Source organism: Periophthalmus magnuspinnatus, chromosome 13 (genome assembly GCF_009829125.3).
Source record: "Periophthalmus magnuspinnatus isolate fPerMag1 chromosome 13, fPerMag1.2.pri, whole genome shotgun sequence".
NCBI lineage: Eukaryota > Metazoa > Chordata > Actinopteri > Gobiiformes > Gobiidae > Periophthalmus > Periophthalmus magnuspinnatus.
The window spans coordinates 13,169,511-13,186,852 of NC_047138.1; the positions used below are offsets into that span (position 1 = coordinate 13,169,511).

Here is a 17,342-nt window from a genome sequence, read left to right on the forward strand (position 1 = left end):
AGGAGTTGAAAATGCCTTCCTCTTCATCCCGCCCCTTTTCCTCTCTGCTCTGAAAGGTGTTAGCAACCAAAATGTATCCGAGATCCATCGTAAAAAAGTCTGCTAGGTATCGAAGCAACTCGTGTGTGGTACACTGAATGAGGAAAAGCTGTGAATGGTAGTCGTTTTCTGATGTCCCCTGCCCCCATCTCGGTGGAGGAGAGAGGGGAATGTCATTGCTATGGCAACCTCATTTATCATAAAAGGATTCCATTTGTGACACAGCCCTACTCCAAAGGCAGCTCACCCCACACTCACTGAGTAAGATGAAAAAAGACAAATACAGAAGTGAGGAGAGAAGAATGAAAAAAGTAACTTGGGGGGGGGGGGGGGGGGGGGGGGGGGAAAGGACTGCCTGTCTTTTGCCTCAACTTTCCACCTTTGGAGCAGACTCACAAAAGAGGCTTGGCTCTCCTTCTCCTTCGCTCTCCAGGGAACTTCAAAATGAGTTCAGAGCCAAAAACAAAAAAGCACAGGAAAGACACAAAGACTACGCCCCCTAGCAGTTAGATAATAACTTAAAAGGGGAGGAGAGACCAACTGGGGCTGTTCCACACTTTCTTCCTGTGGCCCCACCCACTTCAAACTTATTCTCTAGTTGTAGACAGTTTCCCATTCGCAGACAAAAGCTTTGACTGTCAACAACCATTAGAAACTCTTGCAAGCATGTCGAGACTCAACCTATTTGACAAAGACCTGTGTAACTGGAGTCCGCTAAAAATGCACAACTCCAACAATCCACTGATAAGAGGCGGGGAGAGGGGAGGATCCATGGTCCAAGGCACACTGACAGACATGGGCCAATGTGATTTAGGAGCAAATGAGAGCAGGGAAAACAAAGGTCGCATCTAGTGGAACATTGACAAGAAGAACACCAGGCTGTGCCCTCTCACACACTGGCATTGTACTGATTGCTGATACTTGGAATTTTAAAGCCACGTAATATTGTGAGGGACTCTTTCACCTCAAGCTCTAAATATATATCAAAGTTACAAATAGACCAATGACGCCATAGGTTGCTCCACTCCCTGCTGTGTAGCATCAAAAGCCGGTAATTAAAAATGTAGATAACCACGCAAACAAACATTATCAACTAACTTTAAGATAAACATGTGTCTGAAAATATTTGTTGAAGTTGGTGTAGTTTTGTTGTAATACATAGTTACACATTCAAACACCCTGTTCCTGAGAAAGCCAGATAAAGGCAAGATAGTATATGAACTCATGTGGCCTTTTATCAACCTCTATAAAAAGAAGTACACTGTGGTTTTACAGTGTGGACAAATGTGTTCCTAATCGGTTTAAATTAGGCATTATTTTGTGCATTTCATAAAACACGCCCACTGTAACTAACTGGAGATATAATATATTGAACTAAAACACAAGGACTGTTGCAAAAAGTAAGGGACTTCATATAGTGGATTACTCACATTGTGTCAAGTTTTTTGAATTCAGGAATGGGCTCAGGCTTTTTGCGAGACATAAACCAGTAGATGACCAGGCCGACCACCAGAGAGAAGAGGAAGATGTCCAAGTTACTGAACAATGGCTCCTCCTCGTCCATCACCGCTTCAGTGTAACCAACACTCTCAGCATCCATGTCCGCCATGTTGACACTCTACATTCAAAAGGAAATAAAAAAGGCATTATTTTATCTACAGTAAACTTTTTCAAATCATCTACTACTTAAGTGGAATATAAATGTATATCCTCCTGACTACCAGTAGTTTAAATTTGTCCTCTATGGAGGACATATGTAAACCTGAATATCTAATCCAGTGCATACTACTGAAATAACTCCTTTTGACATCTACAGAGGACATTTAGAGCTTTTCAATGATACCAAATGTGAAGGGGTGGGGCTTTGGTACCTTTCTTTTTTCATCAAGGAAAATGGTGTCCGTCGCTGCAAGCACATTTTATGGGAAAAGTAAATGCATTTTACTTTTTATTGAGCAAATTTTGTCTTGAAATGTTGGTGGCATATTTAATGTAAGTCTTTTAACAACACATTTAAACATTGTCCAATTAATTTTAATAGTTTTTAGCGTAATATTTAAGTGTTAAAAAATGTCCTCTGTAGTGGACATTTGCAGTTATTTCCTCCATTTTGTTGTGTTTTTTAAAATGTTCTTTTTTTTCCACATTGACGTTGAAGAGTATGAGAAAAAAGTGATCTCTTGTGGAGAGTCAGGCCCCTCTTGACCAAAGTAAGGCAAGGATGTCTAAATCTGCCTAGAACAGGAAAATTGTGCATTGACGAGCAAATGGTTCCATTTACTGGTCTCTGCCCAGTGCGCCAGTATGTACCAGTTAAAACATACCCAACTGGACTGGAGGTGTTTGTCTTGGCCGCACCAAATGGCTTGGTCTTGGACTTTGTACTCTACCAAGGCAAAACTACTTTCAGAGATGCAGGAGGAAAGGGCATTGAAGAACAAGCTGTTCTTCATTTGGCAGAGTCTGTTCCCCAAGAAACCCACCTGTTCTTTGACAGGTTCTATACTTCAGTCAACCTCCTCGACACCCCGATGAGAAAAGGGCTGACAGGAACTGGAACCCTCTGGAATAACAGGGTTCCAAAGGAGTGCAAGGTCATAGGGGATAAGTCCTTCAAAAAAAAAAAAGGAAGAGGGACATCAGAGATGGTAGTTAGACGAAACCCTCCTGAACTTGCTGTCATAAAGTGGTTGGACAAGCCCGTTGTCATGGGATCCTCTGCCTATGGCACTGAACCTCAGGACACATGCAGAAGATGGTCCAAGAAAGAGAAAAGGTTTGTCCAGGTGTCAAGGCTACTGGCAATCGCTGAGTACAACACCAACATGGGTGGCGTGGACTTGGTTGACCGAATGTTGAGTTTCTACAGGATGGCCTCTCACACTCGGAAATGGACAGTGTGTGTAGTAATTCCGCTTTTTTGACCTGGCAATCACCAACTCATGGCTTCAGTATGAGAGTGACTGCCAGTTTCTGGGGAAAAAAAAACTGAAGTTTCTTGACTTCAAACTGCTCCTTGGTGAAGAGTTGATAAACCGGGCTCAAGCAGGAATCATAAGGGGCAGCGAAGATGAACACACTCCCCCACGTCAAAGTGGAAATGGCAGCCAAATGCAGCTATGAGACACTATGGTGCCATCCATCTTCCAGAGATGGTGAATGAAACACATGCATAAAGGTGTTGGAGATCTGGCTGTAAGAGCAAAACATATGTGATGTGCACAAAGTGCGAAGTATTCCTTTGTGTTTCCAAGAAGGGGAATTGCTTTTTGAAGTATCAGAGCAAATAAGCACAATAACAAAGCAAAATAAAACAAACAAAAGTTATAATTGACAGTTATGTGGATGTTAAACACATTTTTATGTTGACTTTTTGATATTTTCTTTGGCACCAATTGATTGCCATCAAGGGTCAGTTTCAAATGTATGGCGTTCCGATGTCCACTGTGGTGGACACATGATATCTAGAAAATAAAACCTTTTTTTTTGAAAAAAAAATGTTTTCAATATTCTAATTACCCTACAAAGATTAGAGAATTTTAAAATAAATGTGATTTGACAACATTTTTTCTCCCGGGAGTCAGGAGGATATAAATATAAATAAGTAAGTAAAATAAGTCTTATAATTAGTACGTATTACTGCTATTATTTAGGGCTGTAGGGATGTAATCATTTAGTCAATTAATTGTTCAATGGAGTCTTAGTCAATCAACATTGAATGTTGAATAATCCAATAATGATTTTATTTGGATTACAAAGGCTATATATTAACAGGAGGAAAAAAAGTAAAGGGGTGAGGTTATTGGAGTTTTAGAGTTACACTGTACTCCTTTATCCCATAAGAAAACATAGTTTAGAAAAATTATCACCATGAATTAAACACAGACTATGCTTGCAAGGTTAAATAATAGATATACAAAAGGCAGAACTTGTAACATTGATGACTAGTATTGTTTCAGTTCCTTACAAAGAAAAGGCTCTGTGAAAACACTGCAGCTGCTACAACTACTAACTAGAGTGCGTAGTCCAAGTAACTAAGACATGTGTAGCTCTAAAATAGATTAACTTATGCACGACAGTTTGTAATTGTTGGAAGACAATATGGGCCTATGTATTAGTAATGTTATTAGGCCGATACTCCTGGGAACTGTAGTGTTGTGCATGGAGTAGTCATGCCAACTATATTCTCACTACAGCAATTAACAGCTTTTGCTGCAATGACAAAATGAAAAGCCCTAATCTGAGGTAATGTAATACACGTGGATAATCTAGACAATGCAAACCAATTCAAAGACTCAAACTTATCTCTAAAACCTCTGACACACTAGGTAGCTAAACAATCTTATGAAACGTGCCTTATGGCCCAGTGTACAGCTTAATACCTTGTCTATCCAGTATGTCAAAGAATCATTCTTGAAGACGCGTCAACATTTAAATAATGAATAGTTTTGATAGGATTTAGGGTTAAAATTATTCATACACAGACTTATATCATCACAGTTCATTTAACCACTCACACTCCCAAGAGGCTCCAACTGCGTGTCATGTGTGGGTTCACAATTTAGCTAAAAGAACATGTTGTTTGTTAGTATTGAAGTGAAAAAATCTATCTTATCGGTATTATCTCGGGGCTAGCCTGGCTATAGCATAATCGATCTAGTCCACTGGTCCGTGGCGTTACTAGAAGCGGCTTAAAAAGTGATGGGTAGTTAGTGCAATGCATACGGACAATGTAACAGACAAAAGGGTCCAAAAAGGTAGACAGGTAGGCAGCTCATCTTTTTTTATCGGAGATTTATTTGCGTAACACGTTTCATAAGGTCCTGACATAACTGTTAACGCTTCACCATTGCGCCAACAAGTAGTCCGTATTTGTTAAACTAAACGGGTACGAACTGTGATTTAAGGACTACATATGCTAGGTGTAGGTTATAAGTTAAGCGATAACTCATGTTCATCTCTTCTCTTACCTTCAGCTCTTCTCTCCCGTGTCAGACCTGTGTCTCCGAACACAATGCGGAAGGAAACTTTACGCCATGAAGGACGAAACCAACTGAAGCGCGTCTGAGGGGGGGAGGCGTCATGGAGTTCACTGCCAAACACAGCAAATGCAAAGCAGTTTATTCTTCCAAAGATGACAAATTGTGAGAATCTAAAAAAGTGTTATGTATTCAGAATAACAGTAATATATTTCAGCAGTCTTTATATTTTGAACTTGGCACGTGGCTAAAGTTGAACCCGTGTATAGTCTTGCCTAATATCAATGTGCGCATGTAACCTGGTATAATAAATAAATGCTGAGGAGGGGCAGAGGGATAAGGGTCATGGTTATGTAATCCACACTGAACAGACTGTGTTGAACTGACAGGGCCGTATCCAGAGTGTCCTCCCGAGTTTAAATGAGTTTATTTTCCTCATGCCAAGGACACTTCCAATAAATTCCTATAATTCTTCATTTTGGAAAAACAACTCAAAAAGTTTTGGGTTTTTTTTTGTTTTTTTATACATTATAGACTTGTACAAAGTACAGACTATTATAGACTTGTACAAAGTACAAGTCTACAATAACTAACTGTATTACTTGGGGGCAATTCCAGGTATTATTTTCACTGCTAAACATTGAAAATAATACCTGGGTTCAAGATTCCACTGTACCTTATTTGGCAAATTTGAATAAAAAATATGCTTTCTACTAAAATATACAACTGGTGGGATAATGGGCAGAGTAGGATATAATAAAATCAAGTGCAGCATAGGGATGAATGTGGAAATGGTACTCATTTTATTAAGTTCATTCAAGTTGTACTACTTACAGCTCATAAACCTGGTTCATTGTATTTTAATTGTACTATTTTAGAGAATAATATATAAAGTACTTTAATGATTCAGCAAAGTTGACAATCTCTGTAGACTTAAGATAACAAATGTCAAGACTTTGTAATGTAATTTTTAATGCTTCTTTGCTTTTTGATTTCTGCTCTTCATCTTCTGACGAACCACAGCAACAGTAGTTAAGAAGTTTCCCAAGAACAAAATAAGGAAGCAAAGACCACACAACATCACCTGGAATTGATGGAGGATAATTAGCCATTTAGATGTACAATATTTGATACATATATACACTGATATAGACTGTAATAATATTAACTGATATAAACTGTAAATTCTTGTAAAACTAGGTTGGGTAAGGAAAACAGTGAGCCCACTGACCTGTCCTTCTTTACAATCTGGGAGCTGAGCCATGTTAAAAAGAGAAATGCTATTGAAGAGTTGCCAAAACTGAAATAAAAAAGACATAAGAGTTGTAAGATATTATATTTTAGCAGTGCAGCACTACTCCAAATTGGAATCTTGATTTACTCATGCAAATAACATGTGCCCAACAGTGTATACGGAATGCATGGGGGATCATCAGGACCAACGTGGGAGATTATAAGGACTGTGGACAATAAGATAACAGCTATGTTCTGGTCATTTTGGTTAAAGCCACATCTCAGGAATGTGTGACCCCCCCACTCTGAGAGGGTCATAAAACACCTTGTTCTTCAACTTTGCCTAAAGTTTCTTAATGTGTAACACCAGAACGAACATTCTTTCAGAGTGTATTTCAAAATACACTCTGAACAGAACATGACAAAAAGATTTACTTTTGCTGAGTCATTGGGCTTACAATGACAACAGCATTTCTTATCATGATTTAGCAAAAACACTGCTTAATCTAGCCATGACTAAAACATCTGTAAGCAACCAAGCAGAAATGCAATGGTTAAGACTGTACTCACATGACCAAAAAACAGGAAGGGCAAAAGAAACGTCAGTCCTTTCCACATCCAGGACTGAAAACCCTCTATAACAAAACACAGATACATTACAACGCTTTACCATTGTTATGACCAGTGGAAAGAGTACTGAAAATTTGTACTTAAGTAAAGATACAGTTACATGACTACAAATGTACTCAAGTGCAAGGACTGACTTAACATTTTAAGTAAATCAATCTTACAAAAAAGCATCAAATAAAAAAGTATGACTATCATGAATCATACAAAAAAAGTAGGATCACCCAAATAATCTACTCAGCTAAAATGACATGAGTGTTTGTAATTAGTTTTGTTTTTTGTTTTTTTTTCTGGTTATGATCACTGTAATTTTACATACATGCATCAGCTACCATGCCGTGTCCTTGGGCTTTCCTTACCCACAGTCAAATCCATGTTATGTCTTTCTCCCAGGGCCTTAAGTCGATACAGACATCCACTCTGATAATAGCACTGCAGACACTGAACAAAGCCTGGGAGGTTGACAGAAAAGGAATGTTCAAAACATCTTCATTCTGGAAAAATTGTATAAATGTGTTTCTCTAGACTTACTTTGATACAAGGAATAAGCAAGAAACTGGTTCCTAAACACCATGTAGAGTTTGCCATCTGGCCTTTTGGGAAGGAAAAAAGAAAAGAAATGTGGTAATGAAGTGAAGTTGTTGTAATTACAACATAGTAGTACAACATACTAAACTTATACCATGTCAGCATGACTCCAGAAAGAAACGCTGATATGTAGTGATGGAAAACCCACCAGCCTTTAATTCTATAAATACAAAAAATGATATAGGCCTGTTAGGGGCCTAAGGCATATAATACAGTTCACTGTTCTCTGATACATGATGCTTGCATGTTCATATTTGAAAATGTTATTATACTTAAAATATTTGTATTTTTCTTTTTTTTTTTTTATAAAATTTTTTGTCTTACCTGGAACCGTTGGTGATGAGGATGCTTTCCCTGATGGTTAATGTGCAATAATACCACACCAACAAGAAGTTTAGTATTGCATCAACAAATCTGTAGCCAAAGGAAAAATGTGTTGGTCATATTGGATACTTTGAAAATATTGTGCAAAGTTACCTGTAGCTGACAAAGAAGTAGCATGTGAAGGACAGCAGCAGGAGGAGAACTGTGAGATACAGCTTGAATCTCTCATATTCATCTTTGTAGGCAAATCTGTCAAGAACATCAGAACTTTGAAAGTCAGTGAGAGCATAAGTGCTATTATTACATGAGTAGCATTTTAGACGTAATGTACAAGCAAAACATTCAGTTAGACAGAACTCTGTAATTACTTGGAGCATCTTTACTTACTTTGACTGTTTGCTGAAGAGGGTGATATTGACACTCCCGAGAACCAGGCTGAGATAAAGGCTGCAAAATGTGTTATTTTTAGTTGCAGACTGTTGAGTTCACATCAACATTAGAAATATAAATACGCTCGCAAATAACTCTACTTGCCCATTTTTCTTAGGAAGGAAAGCCTCCATTTCAGATAAAACATTTGGTCGTGTTTTAATTTTCTCTTTTATTGCATCCACTGTGTTTGAGTCTTCTGGTGATAATACATTATTAAATCTAATGTACAGAAATAGTTTTAAATCTTTTAAAGTCACGACAACTGATGATGGCAGGAACATGTCAAAGAAAAGCTCAAAGATAACCTTTTCACTTGGTGAGACAGCTCATCTAGTCTTTTACGATGATGAGAAATTGTGGAAGAACAATTATTTTGCAGCTTTGAAATTTCATCCAATTTTTGCAGATATAATTTGTGTGCCTCCTGAGTACATTAAAACAGAGATAGTGAGGAAAATGCATCATATGCATCTATACATATAAGGCCCATGGCAAATTTGTGACCTACCTGAAACTGCTGGAATTCTTCCTCTAAACTTGTCCATTCTTCCAACACATTTGCAAGGTCCTGGGACATTTCTCTAAAGATTTTTGAAGGTAATTGTTTTAAAACACGGAGGACATGTACACACCTGTGTCTTTGTAGTTTGAAGGGTGTGTGAAATTTCATCAGTTTATTGAACATGAACTTTGACCGATACTCTGCTAGACTTGTCTTGGACATTGCTCTGCCCTAAAACAAAATATACTCACTTCATACGCTTTAACTCTAAAGCGAGAAATGGTCATTTTTTTTGGAAATAGACAACATTAATTAGACTAGATTAGGTTCATTAGGTTTACCTTGTCTCAGCGCTACAGACTATAGACTGTATCGTTTTATGCTAGAAAAACAGGCTATAGAGCACCATCTGGTGGGTGTATGGGAAATTAACTGTATAAGGGAAGATAAGGGAAGAAGCTAGTAGTTTTTACTTTTTGTCATTACGTTCCTGTTCATAACCAAGACGTAGCAGCAAATGATACATAATATAGGCACAACACTACAACACACGACGTTTCACGTATTTTATTTTGAAATTGCCTATAGCGGATGTTTATTATTGGCACGGCATGTTAGCGCATGCGCACTTGTAAGACAACCGGCTACTGTTTGGTCACACAGCTGAGAGCTGCAGACTTAGATCGAATGCTGTCTTCTTCTAGAAATACTTTCACATTTCTCACATTGACCAACAAGAGACAGACAACGTTAACGCCGAGGTAAGTCCCTAGCAAGACATGATCGAATATCTCTGCTTCCAGTAAATGTAAGCGGCTCAGAAGACAGAAAAGCCTTTACATGCTCGTGATATCCACCAGAACGATTTTGATGTTCGTATAACCAAACCGTGACTAGACCTCCCTTTGTCTAGTTTAGTGTTGGACAATGGCTGGAGTGGAGACATCAACTCGAACTAAATGGCTAAACTCAATCCTTTGCACGTGATCAAACATATTTTAGTCTACTCTAGTTTATGGACGTACATACCCAATTTGCTGCATACAGATGTTTCTTTTTTATATGCCCGTATGTCTATTTATCTCTCCCATTCTGTCATGTAACCAGTGTGTCCATACTTCACATAGATTCTAGTTTTATGGAAATGTGTGCTGCTGTCTACGTCCTGTCCACTGTAACTGGCTATGTGCTCACCTCTGCGCTACTTTTGAAATGCCCCAACCTCTTACACCGGAGGAAACGAGAGCTTTTCCTCAGCCGGCACATCTCCCATCGAGGAGGTTTGGTCTATCCTAGTGGTTGTATTACTGCAAAAACATGCGTCCGTATTGTAGATTCTAATCTAATTATTTGTTCTTTAATAACAGGAGCAGGGGAAAATCTTGAAAACACCATGGCAGCTTTTAAGCAGTAAGTAAGCATTAAACTACTACTACTATGCGCGCCTGTGGTTTTACCATGTGTTTGTTCCTATGATTGGTAGATGAGACCTGTCATCTGATCTACAGCATGTTTAGATTGTGACATAATCTTATTATTTTTGTGCGGTTAGTTGGACCCCTGGTTGACTATTGAGTTTAATGTGTTGCAATAATGTCTAAAACACTTTTCAAATGGAAATCAGATACCTGGGTCAATAGATACATATTTTCTTCTTTCAAAAGCAGCTACACTAAAATAAGACAAAAAATTACTACATTATACCATACTTTAAATTAATATTTTTGTGCAGTGCTGTGGATGTTGGCACAGATATGCTGGAGTTGGACTGTCACCTGACTAAAGATGAACAGGTCGTGGTGTCACATGATGCAAACCTTCGGAGGGCTACTGGCATCAATGCCTACATCTCTGACATGGCATACAATGTAAGAACCATGTATTTTTTTGTTGTTTAGTGTCCTTACCCTTTGACCTAGTTAGATTACACCTTAGACCAGAGGTTGGACCAAGTCCTTGTTTTGCAAGTCTCAGGTAAATCTCAAGTCTTTGGTCTCTGAGTCAAGTCCTAAGTCACAGACAGGCAAGTCCAAATCGAGCTCCGAGTGAGTGGCCCACAAATCCAAGTTGAGCCCAAGTCCTCTGCTTTACGCTTCAAGTCATTTCAAGTCTTTAAACTGAAGTTCCAAATAGAGCTCTTATTTTTGCAATTCATCTGCTTTTTAAACTAAATTGTGCTACTTAAAAAGTAAGATGTTAGTAAGATGATGAAACAAATCTCACAGTATGATATTTATTGAAATATTTGGGAGAGGCTAACAGAATTGAGGATATACTATTTTTTCCTTTTAAAAAGTGTGAAGTATGAATCATTACTGTCATATTAGAATTAAGACTTGTGGCTAATAAGTTATTTCTTCATGTAGTCTGCACTGAAATGGAACAAACGATCATGGTCTATGATGTTCCCTTGTTTTAAAATGCATTTAAGTACGGGAGTTCATAATCCAATTATTATGACAGCCTCAGTATTATCATGAGGCATTTGTAGATAAGATATCACAGTAAATGGTCAAATTTTTCTATAGCACTTTTCCACCTTTAAGGCACTCAAAGCGCTTTGGGATTTGAACCGCCAACCTTCGGATCAGTGGACAAACACTCTACCAACTGAGCTACTGTCGCCCCTATTCTGATTATCAGTATTATCCCTTGTAACAAATGCATGCAACCAGTTTGTTCCTTTTAAAACTAAGCGCAGAATGAACTGCACAGAGAAAAGTAATTTCTAAAAACCTATTTTTTTAGGAGAATTATCAAGTCATCTCAAATCACAGGGCTCAGGTCAAGTCCCAAGTCTTAGTCAGTTTTATCAAGTCGAGTCTCAAGTCATTAAAATAGTGACTCATGTCGGACTCGGGTCCAAGTCTCCACCTCTACCTTAAACAAATAATGTAAACAACAGTTTTTAATGCTCGACAATTTATACACAGAAAAGCAATTCTTAAATCAAAGAATGTAATTGCTGTTAAGACGTTTGCATGTCTCTCAACCAATGTTCCCTCTAATTTTTCACGAGTCTGAGCAAACACACAAACTCCCTGAGCGGTCCCATGGACCACTGTGAGCAACATCAGACCTGTGCGCTGTGGTCATGCTGCATCACATCCATCCAAGTTAAATGGTTTATTAAAAGAATCAAATTACTGCATTTACATTTCTATTGTAAGACTTTTAATTAAGTTCTTTAGCCACTTATACAATGAAAATGACAAAAAATCTTGCTCATGAACTGTGTAGCATGTTAATGCTATTGAAAGTATAAATATTTAATTTGAACTATGGGAAAACATGAGCCAAACCAAACCAACTGTAAACTCCAATGCTGAAAACACACTTAACATTTTTATGATAAAGCTCTGACTTGTAAAAATCAAGCAAAACCTTCACACAATGGCTTATACTCATAATACAACTCATAAACTAGTGACAGTATTCAATGACCAATACACACAGAGAAGAATCTGTATCTGCACACCCAGCTGCTCTATTACTGTACATTTATATATCATATCAAAACACAATATAAAATGTATATTTGGATATAAAATATAGTCAAAACGAGCGGTATGGGTCAAAATAAATATAAATTTAAACCACACACTGCAAACAGTGAACAAACACACACACTTGAAAATGTAAACAAACACACACTGGAAACTAAAAAAAACACTGTACATGATACGCATGATATATTTGACCCACAATTAAGTCAATAAGAATAAACCACGCTTACCGATCAGGAACAGCATCCAGTCCATCAAAACATAAGGTCCTCTGCTCCTGAGTCCACCATGAGATCTTCACTCGGTTCCACGAACCGCTCCGGCTCCGAGATGCCTCTAGTTTCACTTGTACAAACATCCACAGTGTCCTCGGTCGCGTACTTCCTTTGTTTTGTCCGTTTCGTCATGTTTAGAACGCAAAACTGCTACAAAACAGTGCGTAACAGTGCGCCCGAGGGCGGGCCGTCGGAACGTTACGGGGTTAAACACTTAGCATCATTAGGAGTCTTCACTCCACGTCGGCCACGTCGGCTAAAACACTAATAGCGGCGCATGAGGACGCCTGTCAATGACGTTGATAAGCTGCGCAGATACGTCTGTGAATCACATAATTGCCTGGAGCAGCTCGTCCCGGTCACACTCACTGACTCACATTGAAAAATAGCGCAGAATGAATTGTTGTGTGTTTATTGTATTTTCAATTCCGGTTCGATTTTTTTTGTGCGCAGCGCAGATTTTCTGTGCGCGGAGACCGTGTCAGCAGTGCGCAATTGCGCACAGCGCGCAGTTTAGAGGGAACTCAACCAACGTGCATGTACTGCACAATGAAAATGGTGAATCTATATAGACCACAAAACTATCCTGTTACTTTGTCAGAATAACACAGAATGGACTAAACACACATCCAATTTCTTACCACTTATTTATTCATTCAGGAGCTGCCCCCATACTTCTGCAAATTGGACGTCACATTTCAAAGAGGTGAGCACATGGCCTTTAGTGAGATAACATCAATTGTGTATGACTTACTATATAGCCTCTGTGCTCTGTTCTTTTCTTTATGTTTTAGAGTGTTATTGTGCCGGAGGAGATGACAAAAGGATCCCTCTTCTTCAAGATATTTTTGATGCCTTTCCTGATACTCCAGTTAACATTGACATCAAGGCTAACAATGACCTTCTCATTAAGAAGGTGACTGTGGCTAAACAAATCATGTTTATAAATATATAATATGAGAATAATGTGATTAAACTGATGACTTGCAGGTTTCTGATCTTGTAATCAAGTATGACAGAGAGAATCTAACTGTTTGGGGAAATGCCAGTAACCAAGTTGTTAAAAAGTGTTACAAAGAGGTATGTATATACCCTCAATGATAGTTTAAAATCAAAACATTTAAAATGATACTGAAATATTGTTCCATTTGTGCTGTGTTTTGCAGAACCCACGTATCCCAGTGTTGTTTAGTCTGCCAAGAGTGCTGCAGCTGTTAGGGCTTTTTTACACAGGCCTTCTACCTTTTGTTCCACTCAAAGAACAGTTCCTAGAGATCCCCATGCCTTCCATTCTCACCAAGTAAGTTACAGGAGTCACACAAAAGTTATATAAACTTGTCAATAAAATACTGCTGATACTCCTGTATATTACACGTTACTAAGCCAGAGGTGAGAGTCCGAACACACCTAAGGACATTCTTGTATTCGTATATTCCATATAATGGGTTACAAGCACATTTACAACAGCCCCAATACAAAAATACAAATACAATATAAAATACAATACAATACAAAAAGAGTTCTATGCGCCGCAGTATGAAAGGTTTTAGCCAGACTTTTTCACTGGATTAAGCTATAATACTGGCCCAGATTAATAACAAAGCAGAATGTTCCCAGTATAAATTGATGCTGTTACTATTTTACAAAACAATCACTGGGATGATATAAATACACACAATATATTTTGCAGTGTTTTATTATGGGTTTAAAATGCCAAAGTAAGATGGCTACGAATTGTAGTGGATAATTATTTAAACTACAGGATAGAAAATACAAAGAACCAACTGAAAATTCCAGTATATTAAAAGAAACAGACAATAATATTGACTGAATGTGAAGTGTGTCTTAATGAGCTCATATTAGCATTTTAAATTGTTCAGGATGAAGGATCCCAGTGGCTTAACCCGAAGTCAGAGATTCATCATCTGGTTAGCCGATACGTGAGTTCACAAACTTACTGTTATTGTATATTGATTCGCATGCACGTTTACCTTTTTTGCTTTACTTACCTTTTATCACCTCTCCTCTTTTAGCTTGCTGATGAGAAAAGCCCTGTTTAATCATTTGACTGCAAGAGGAATACAGGTACACAACATATTTTTATTGTTACAATAAAACTCTCGACATTGATGTGCTAGTGTAATAGGGTGCTTATGGGATTGGCATATTCCTTATGTGTTTTATTTCTGAGAATAACAGGGTTTGTTTAGCTTTTCTCTGACCTACATTGAACTGTCTCATGTTAAAAATGTACAAGGCTCTCATGTTCAGAAATAGGCGACAGAGGTCCAAACACAAGTCTTTGTGTGTTGTGTATCTGGTTTCAGGTGTACATCTGGGTGCTGAATGATGAGGAGGACTTTCAGAGGGCATTTGACTTAGGAGCCACCGGGGTTATGACAGATTTTCCCACACGACTTAGAGACTTCATGGACAAGAATGGCATTTCAAAACCTGAATGACCTGCTGCCAAGAGCTACCTCAAAGCTCCACTAATTATCCTTCAGACTGGCGGGCCTACCACGCCAGACCCTTAAACTACCACACCTACAGTATTTGTCCTGCATGCATTCCAGCAATTTACTGCTCGCCTTAGTGTCAATGTGACCAACCTGACCGGGGTTATTACTTTAATAACTTTAACGAGTTTATTTTTAATACTAGTGGGTGTTTGCTTTACAGCCACTCTTACATTTTCATTTTAAACTATTTCATTACATTTTGGTGTGTTCTGTGCACTTTTGAATATGCGTCATTATTAAATTTAATATTTGTAGTTTAAAAAAAATAATAACTTAAAGGTGCACCATATAGCTTTTCTGGAGAGTCTGCAACCCGTTTGTCTCCATGGAGATGTTAATATTTAGTCTGGAATGTTGATTGATGTATTGCAAGTTACAGATCAGGAAGGCAAGATTTATTGAATGAGAAATTATTGAAGTACGAATGCATGTTTTTGAGAAATGTAATCATTTGTAACTGAGTAAATACAAGATGGTAGGTTTAATTACATACTGTGGAACACTGCAGACAATACATTCCCATGGAGACAGGAAGGTGGCATACCCCCATCAGACAACTTTATGTACCTTTCACTGCTGCCACTTGTACTTGAATGGAGATATAAGAAATATCCTACTGAAGTTACTTTGTTTTGTTTATCTTCCAATTTTTTTTAAGTATCTCTAGAAAGGAGCGTATTGGAGTTTAAAGTATTTGTGAATTAGCCTGTTAGGGTGTCTATAGTAAAAGAATAATAAAATCTGTCAACTGCACAAAACGTTGTAGGAGTGAGGATGTTTTGATTGGTTGACAGATTTTATTTTTCTTTTACTATGGATCAGACCTGGACGACTGAGGGATTACACAGATATCTGTTAAGGTGTCAGTATTGAACTAAATCAATGTCATGTGTCCCTTCTACAGTTTGTAAAATGTGTTTGTTCATTGAATAGTCTGTTCATTTTCAAGTAAATCAACCAATATTTGCACAAAATTAACAACTTGTTTGTGTATTTTATAAATTAATGTGTTAATTCAACAGAGCTGATTTCTGAAAAATTGAGACTATATATTTTATCCAAATGTGCTGTGTAGCAAATGAGTTCTACTGAATGTAAAGTGTTTTATATACTTGAAAAAATAAATTTTGTTATTCATATAATCATATAATGGACTGTTTGATGTTGGTTTATTTTATTTATATATATATATATATATATATATATATATATATATATGTATATATGTATATATGTGTGTGTATATGTGTGTGTGTGTATATGTATATATATATATATATATATATATATACACACACACACACACATATATATATATATATATATATATATATATATATATATATATATATATATATATATATATATATATATATATATATATATATATATATATATATATATATATATATATATATATATATATATATATATATATATAAATAAATATAAATGTGTAGAGGTCTACATACTTGTTCTGCAAACAGTTGTCAAATATTTTGCAGAAGATGACTGTTGAAATGGTATGTGTTAATTTTGTCAATTAAAGTAGACGATAGGTCCTTTTCATTGACTTCTTTCTTTGTTTTACTGCTCGGCCGACACTTGGGGGCGCTGCGTGGTGATCAATAGTCACACGTGTTCACAGCTTGGCTCTTTGTTATTACTCTGTAATAACTGTCTTATTGCCATTATCATATTATGTTTTAGGGGGTTTTACACTCTGGTCACTGGTGCAAAATGCGCGCGTTCACTTTCAGTTTCAACAATAGCGACCACGTTAGCTTTGTTTATTGTGCTTTCTGGAGAATTCTGTGCTATTTATTGGTCACTCGTCTGTATTTTCACCCAATCAGCTCAATGTTGCTATGCGTGTCGAAATCGCTGATTGGCTGGTGAGTCCGTCATTTACCCGTGCTCACGTTATTTTGCCAAAGATTTTGTATTGCCAAAATGGTATAAACTTGCAGACGCTTAATATTTTAATTGCGGAAAAAAAAAAACTTAGACAGTATATAAATGGGGACAGTCCAATATGCGATTTCACTTTATACAACACTAAATGCCTGCGTTATTTACTGAACATAAAGTTTTCATGTTTATATGCTGTGTACAACAAGTAGCACACGAGCTCAATGTGCCTTAGAAGCGTTTATGTTTTGACTCACATTACTACCCTGTAATTATTTAAACCCATTGTGACTGTGGATTATGGTTTTGTGACACTTTATCTAATATATTTTGTGAATTGGATTTTGTTTCATGTTTAATCACGGATCTATTAACAAATTCATTGCACTTTCTTGCAAAGGCGG

At 37.3% G+C, this 17,342-nt stretch overlaps 2 protein-coding genes across 2 annotated transcripts; one reads left to right on the plus strand and one right to left on the minus strand.

Moving 5' to 3' along the window:
- Positions 1-5,860: 5,860 nt before the first annotated feature.
- Positions 5,861-8,861, minus strand: LOC117380594 (ion channel TACAN-like). Its single transcript, XM_033977424.2, has 12 exons — positions 8,731-8,861; positions 8,528-8,646; positions 8,325-8,441; positions 8,178-8,237; positions 7,944-8,039; positions 7,791-7,880; positions 7,561-7,626; positions 7,410-7,471; positions 7,238-7,330; positions 6,822-6,886; positions 6,250-6,318; positions 5,861-6,102 (listed from the first exon to the last, which is right to left on the minus strand). Exons 1-12 carry the CDS (start codon positions 8,797-8,799, stop codon positions 5,989-5,991), a joined length of 1,020 nt encoding a protein of 339 aa, XP_033833315.1. The 5' UTR covers positions 8,800-8,861; the 3' UTR covers positions 5,861-5,988.
- Positions 8,862-9,366: 505 nt separating this feature from the next.
- On the plus strand, positions 9,367-16,173 carry LOC117380595 (lysophospholipase D GDPD1-like). The gene is made up of 11 exons (XM_033977425.2): positions 9,367-9,485; positions 9,852-10,004; positions 10,092-10,134; positions 10,457-10,592; positions 13,166-13,211; positions 13,300-13,421; positions 13,496-13,585; positions 13,672-13,805; positions 14,386-14,445; positions 14,539-14,590; positions 14,833-16,173. The coding sequence occupies exons 2-11, from the start codon at positions 9,863-9,865 to the stop codon at positions 14,965-14,967; spliced, it is 960 nt and encodes a 319-aa protein (XP_033833316.1). The 5' UTR covers positions 9,367-9,485; positions 9,852-9,862; the 3' UTR covers positions 14,968-16,173.
- The last annotated feature ends 1,169 nt before the right edge of the window (positions 16,174-17,342 follow it).

What these genes read in the sequence shown, in the direction of transcription:
- LOC117380594 (XM_033977424.2), bottom strand. Translation starts at nt 8,799, where the DNA reads ATGTCCCAGGACCTTGCAAATGTGTTGGAAGAATGGACAAGTTTAGAG. An exon ending in AAGAATTCCAGCAGTTTCAG is followed by an intron (nt 8,647 to 8,730) that starts GTAGGTCACAAA and finishes TAATGTACTCAG; the next exon opens with GAGGCACACAAATTATATCT. An exon ending in CTCTTCAGCAAACAGTCAAA is followed by an intron (nt 8,040 to 8,177) that starts GTAAGTAAAGAT and finishes TGTTCTTGACAG; the next exon opens with ATTTGCCTACAAAGATGAAT.
- LOC117380595 (XM_033977425.2), top strand. Translation starts at nt 9,863, where the DNA reads ATGGAAATGTGTGCTGCTGTCTACGTCCTGTCCACTGTAACTGGCTAT. An exon ending in ATGCCTTCCATTCTCACCAA is followed by an intron (nt 13,806 to 14,385) that starts GTAAGTTACAGG and finishes TAAATTGTTCAG; the next exon opens with GATGAAGGATCCCAGTGGCT. An exon ending in ATCATCTGGTTAGCCGATAC is followed by an intron (nt 14,446 to 14,538) that starts GTGAGTTCACAA and finishes CTCCTCTTTTAG; the next exon opens with CTTGCTGATGAGAAAAGCCC.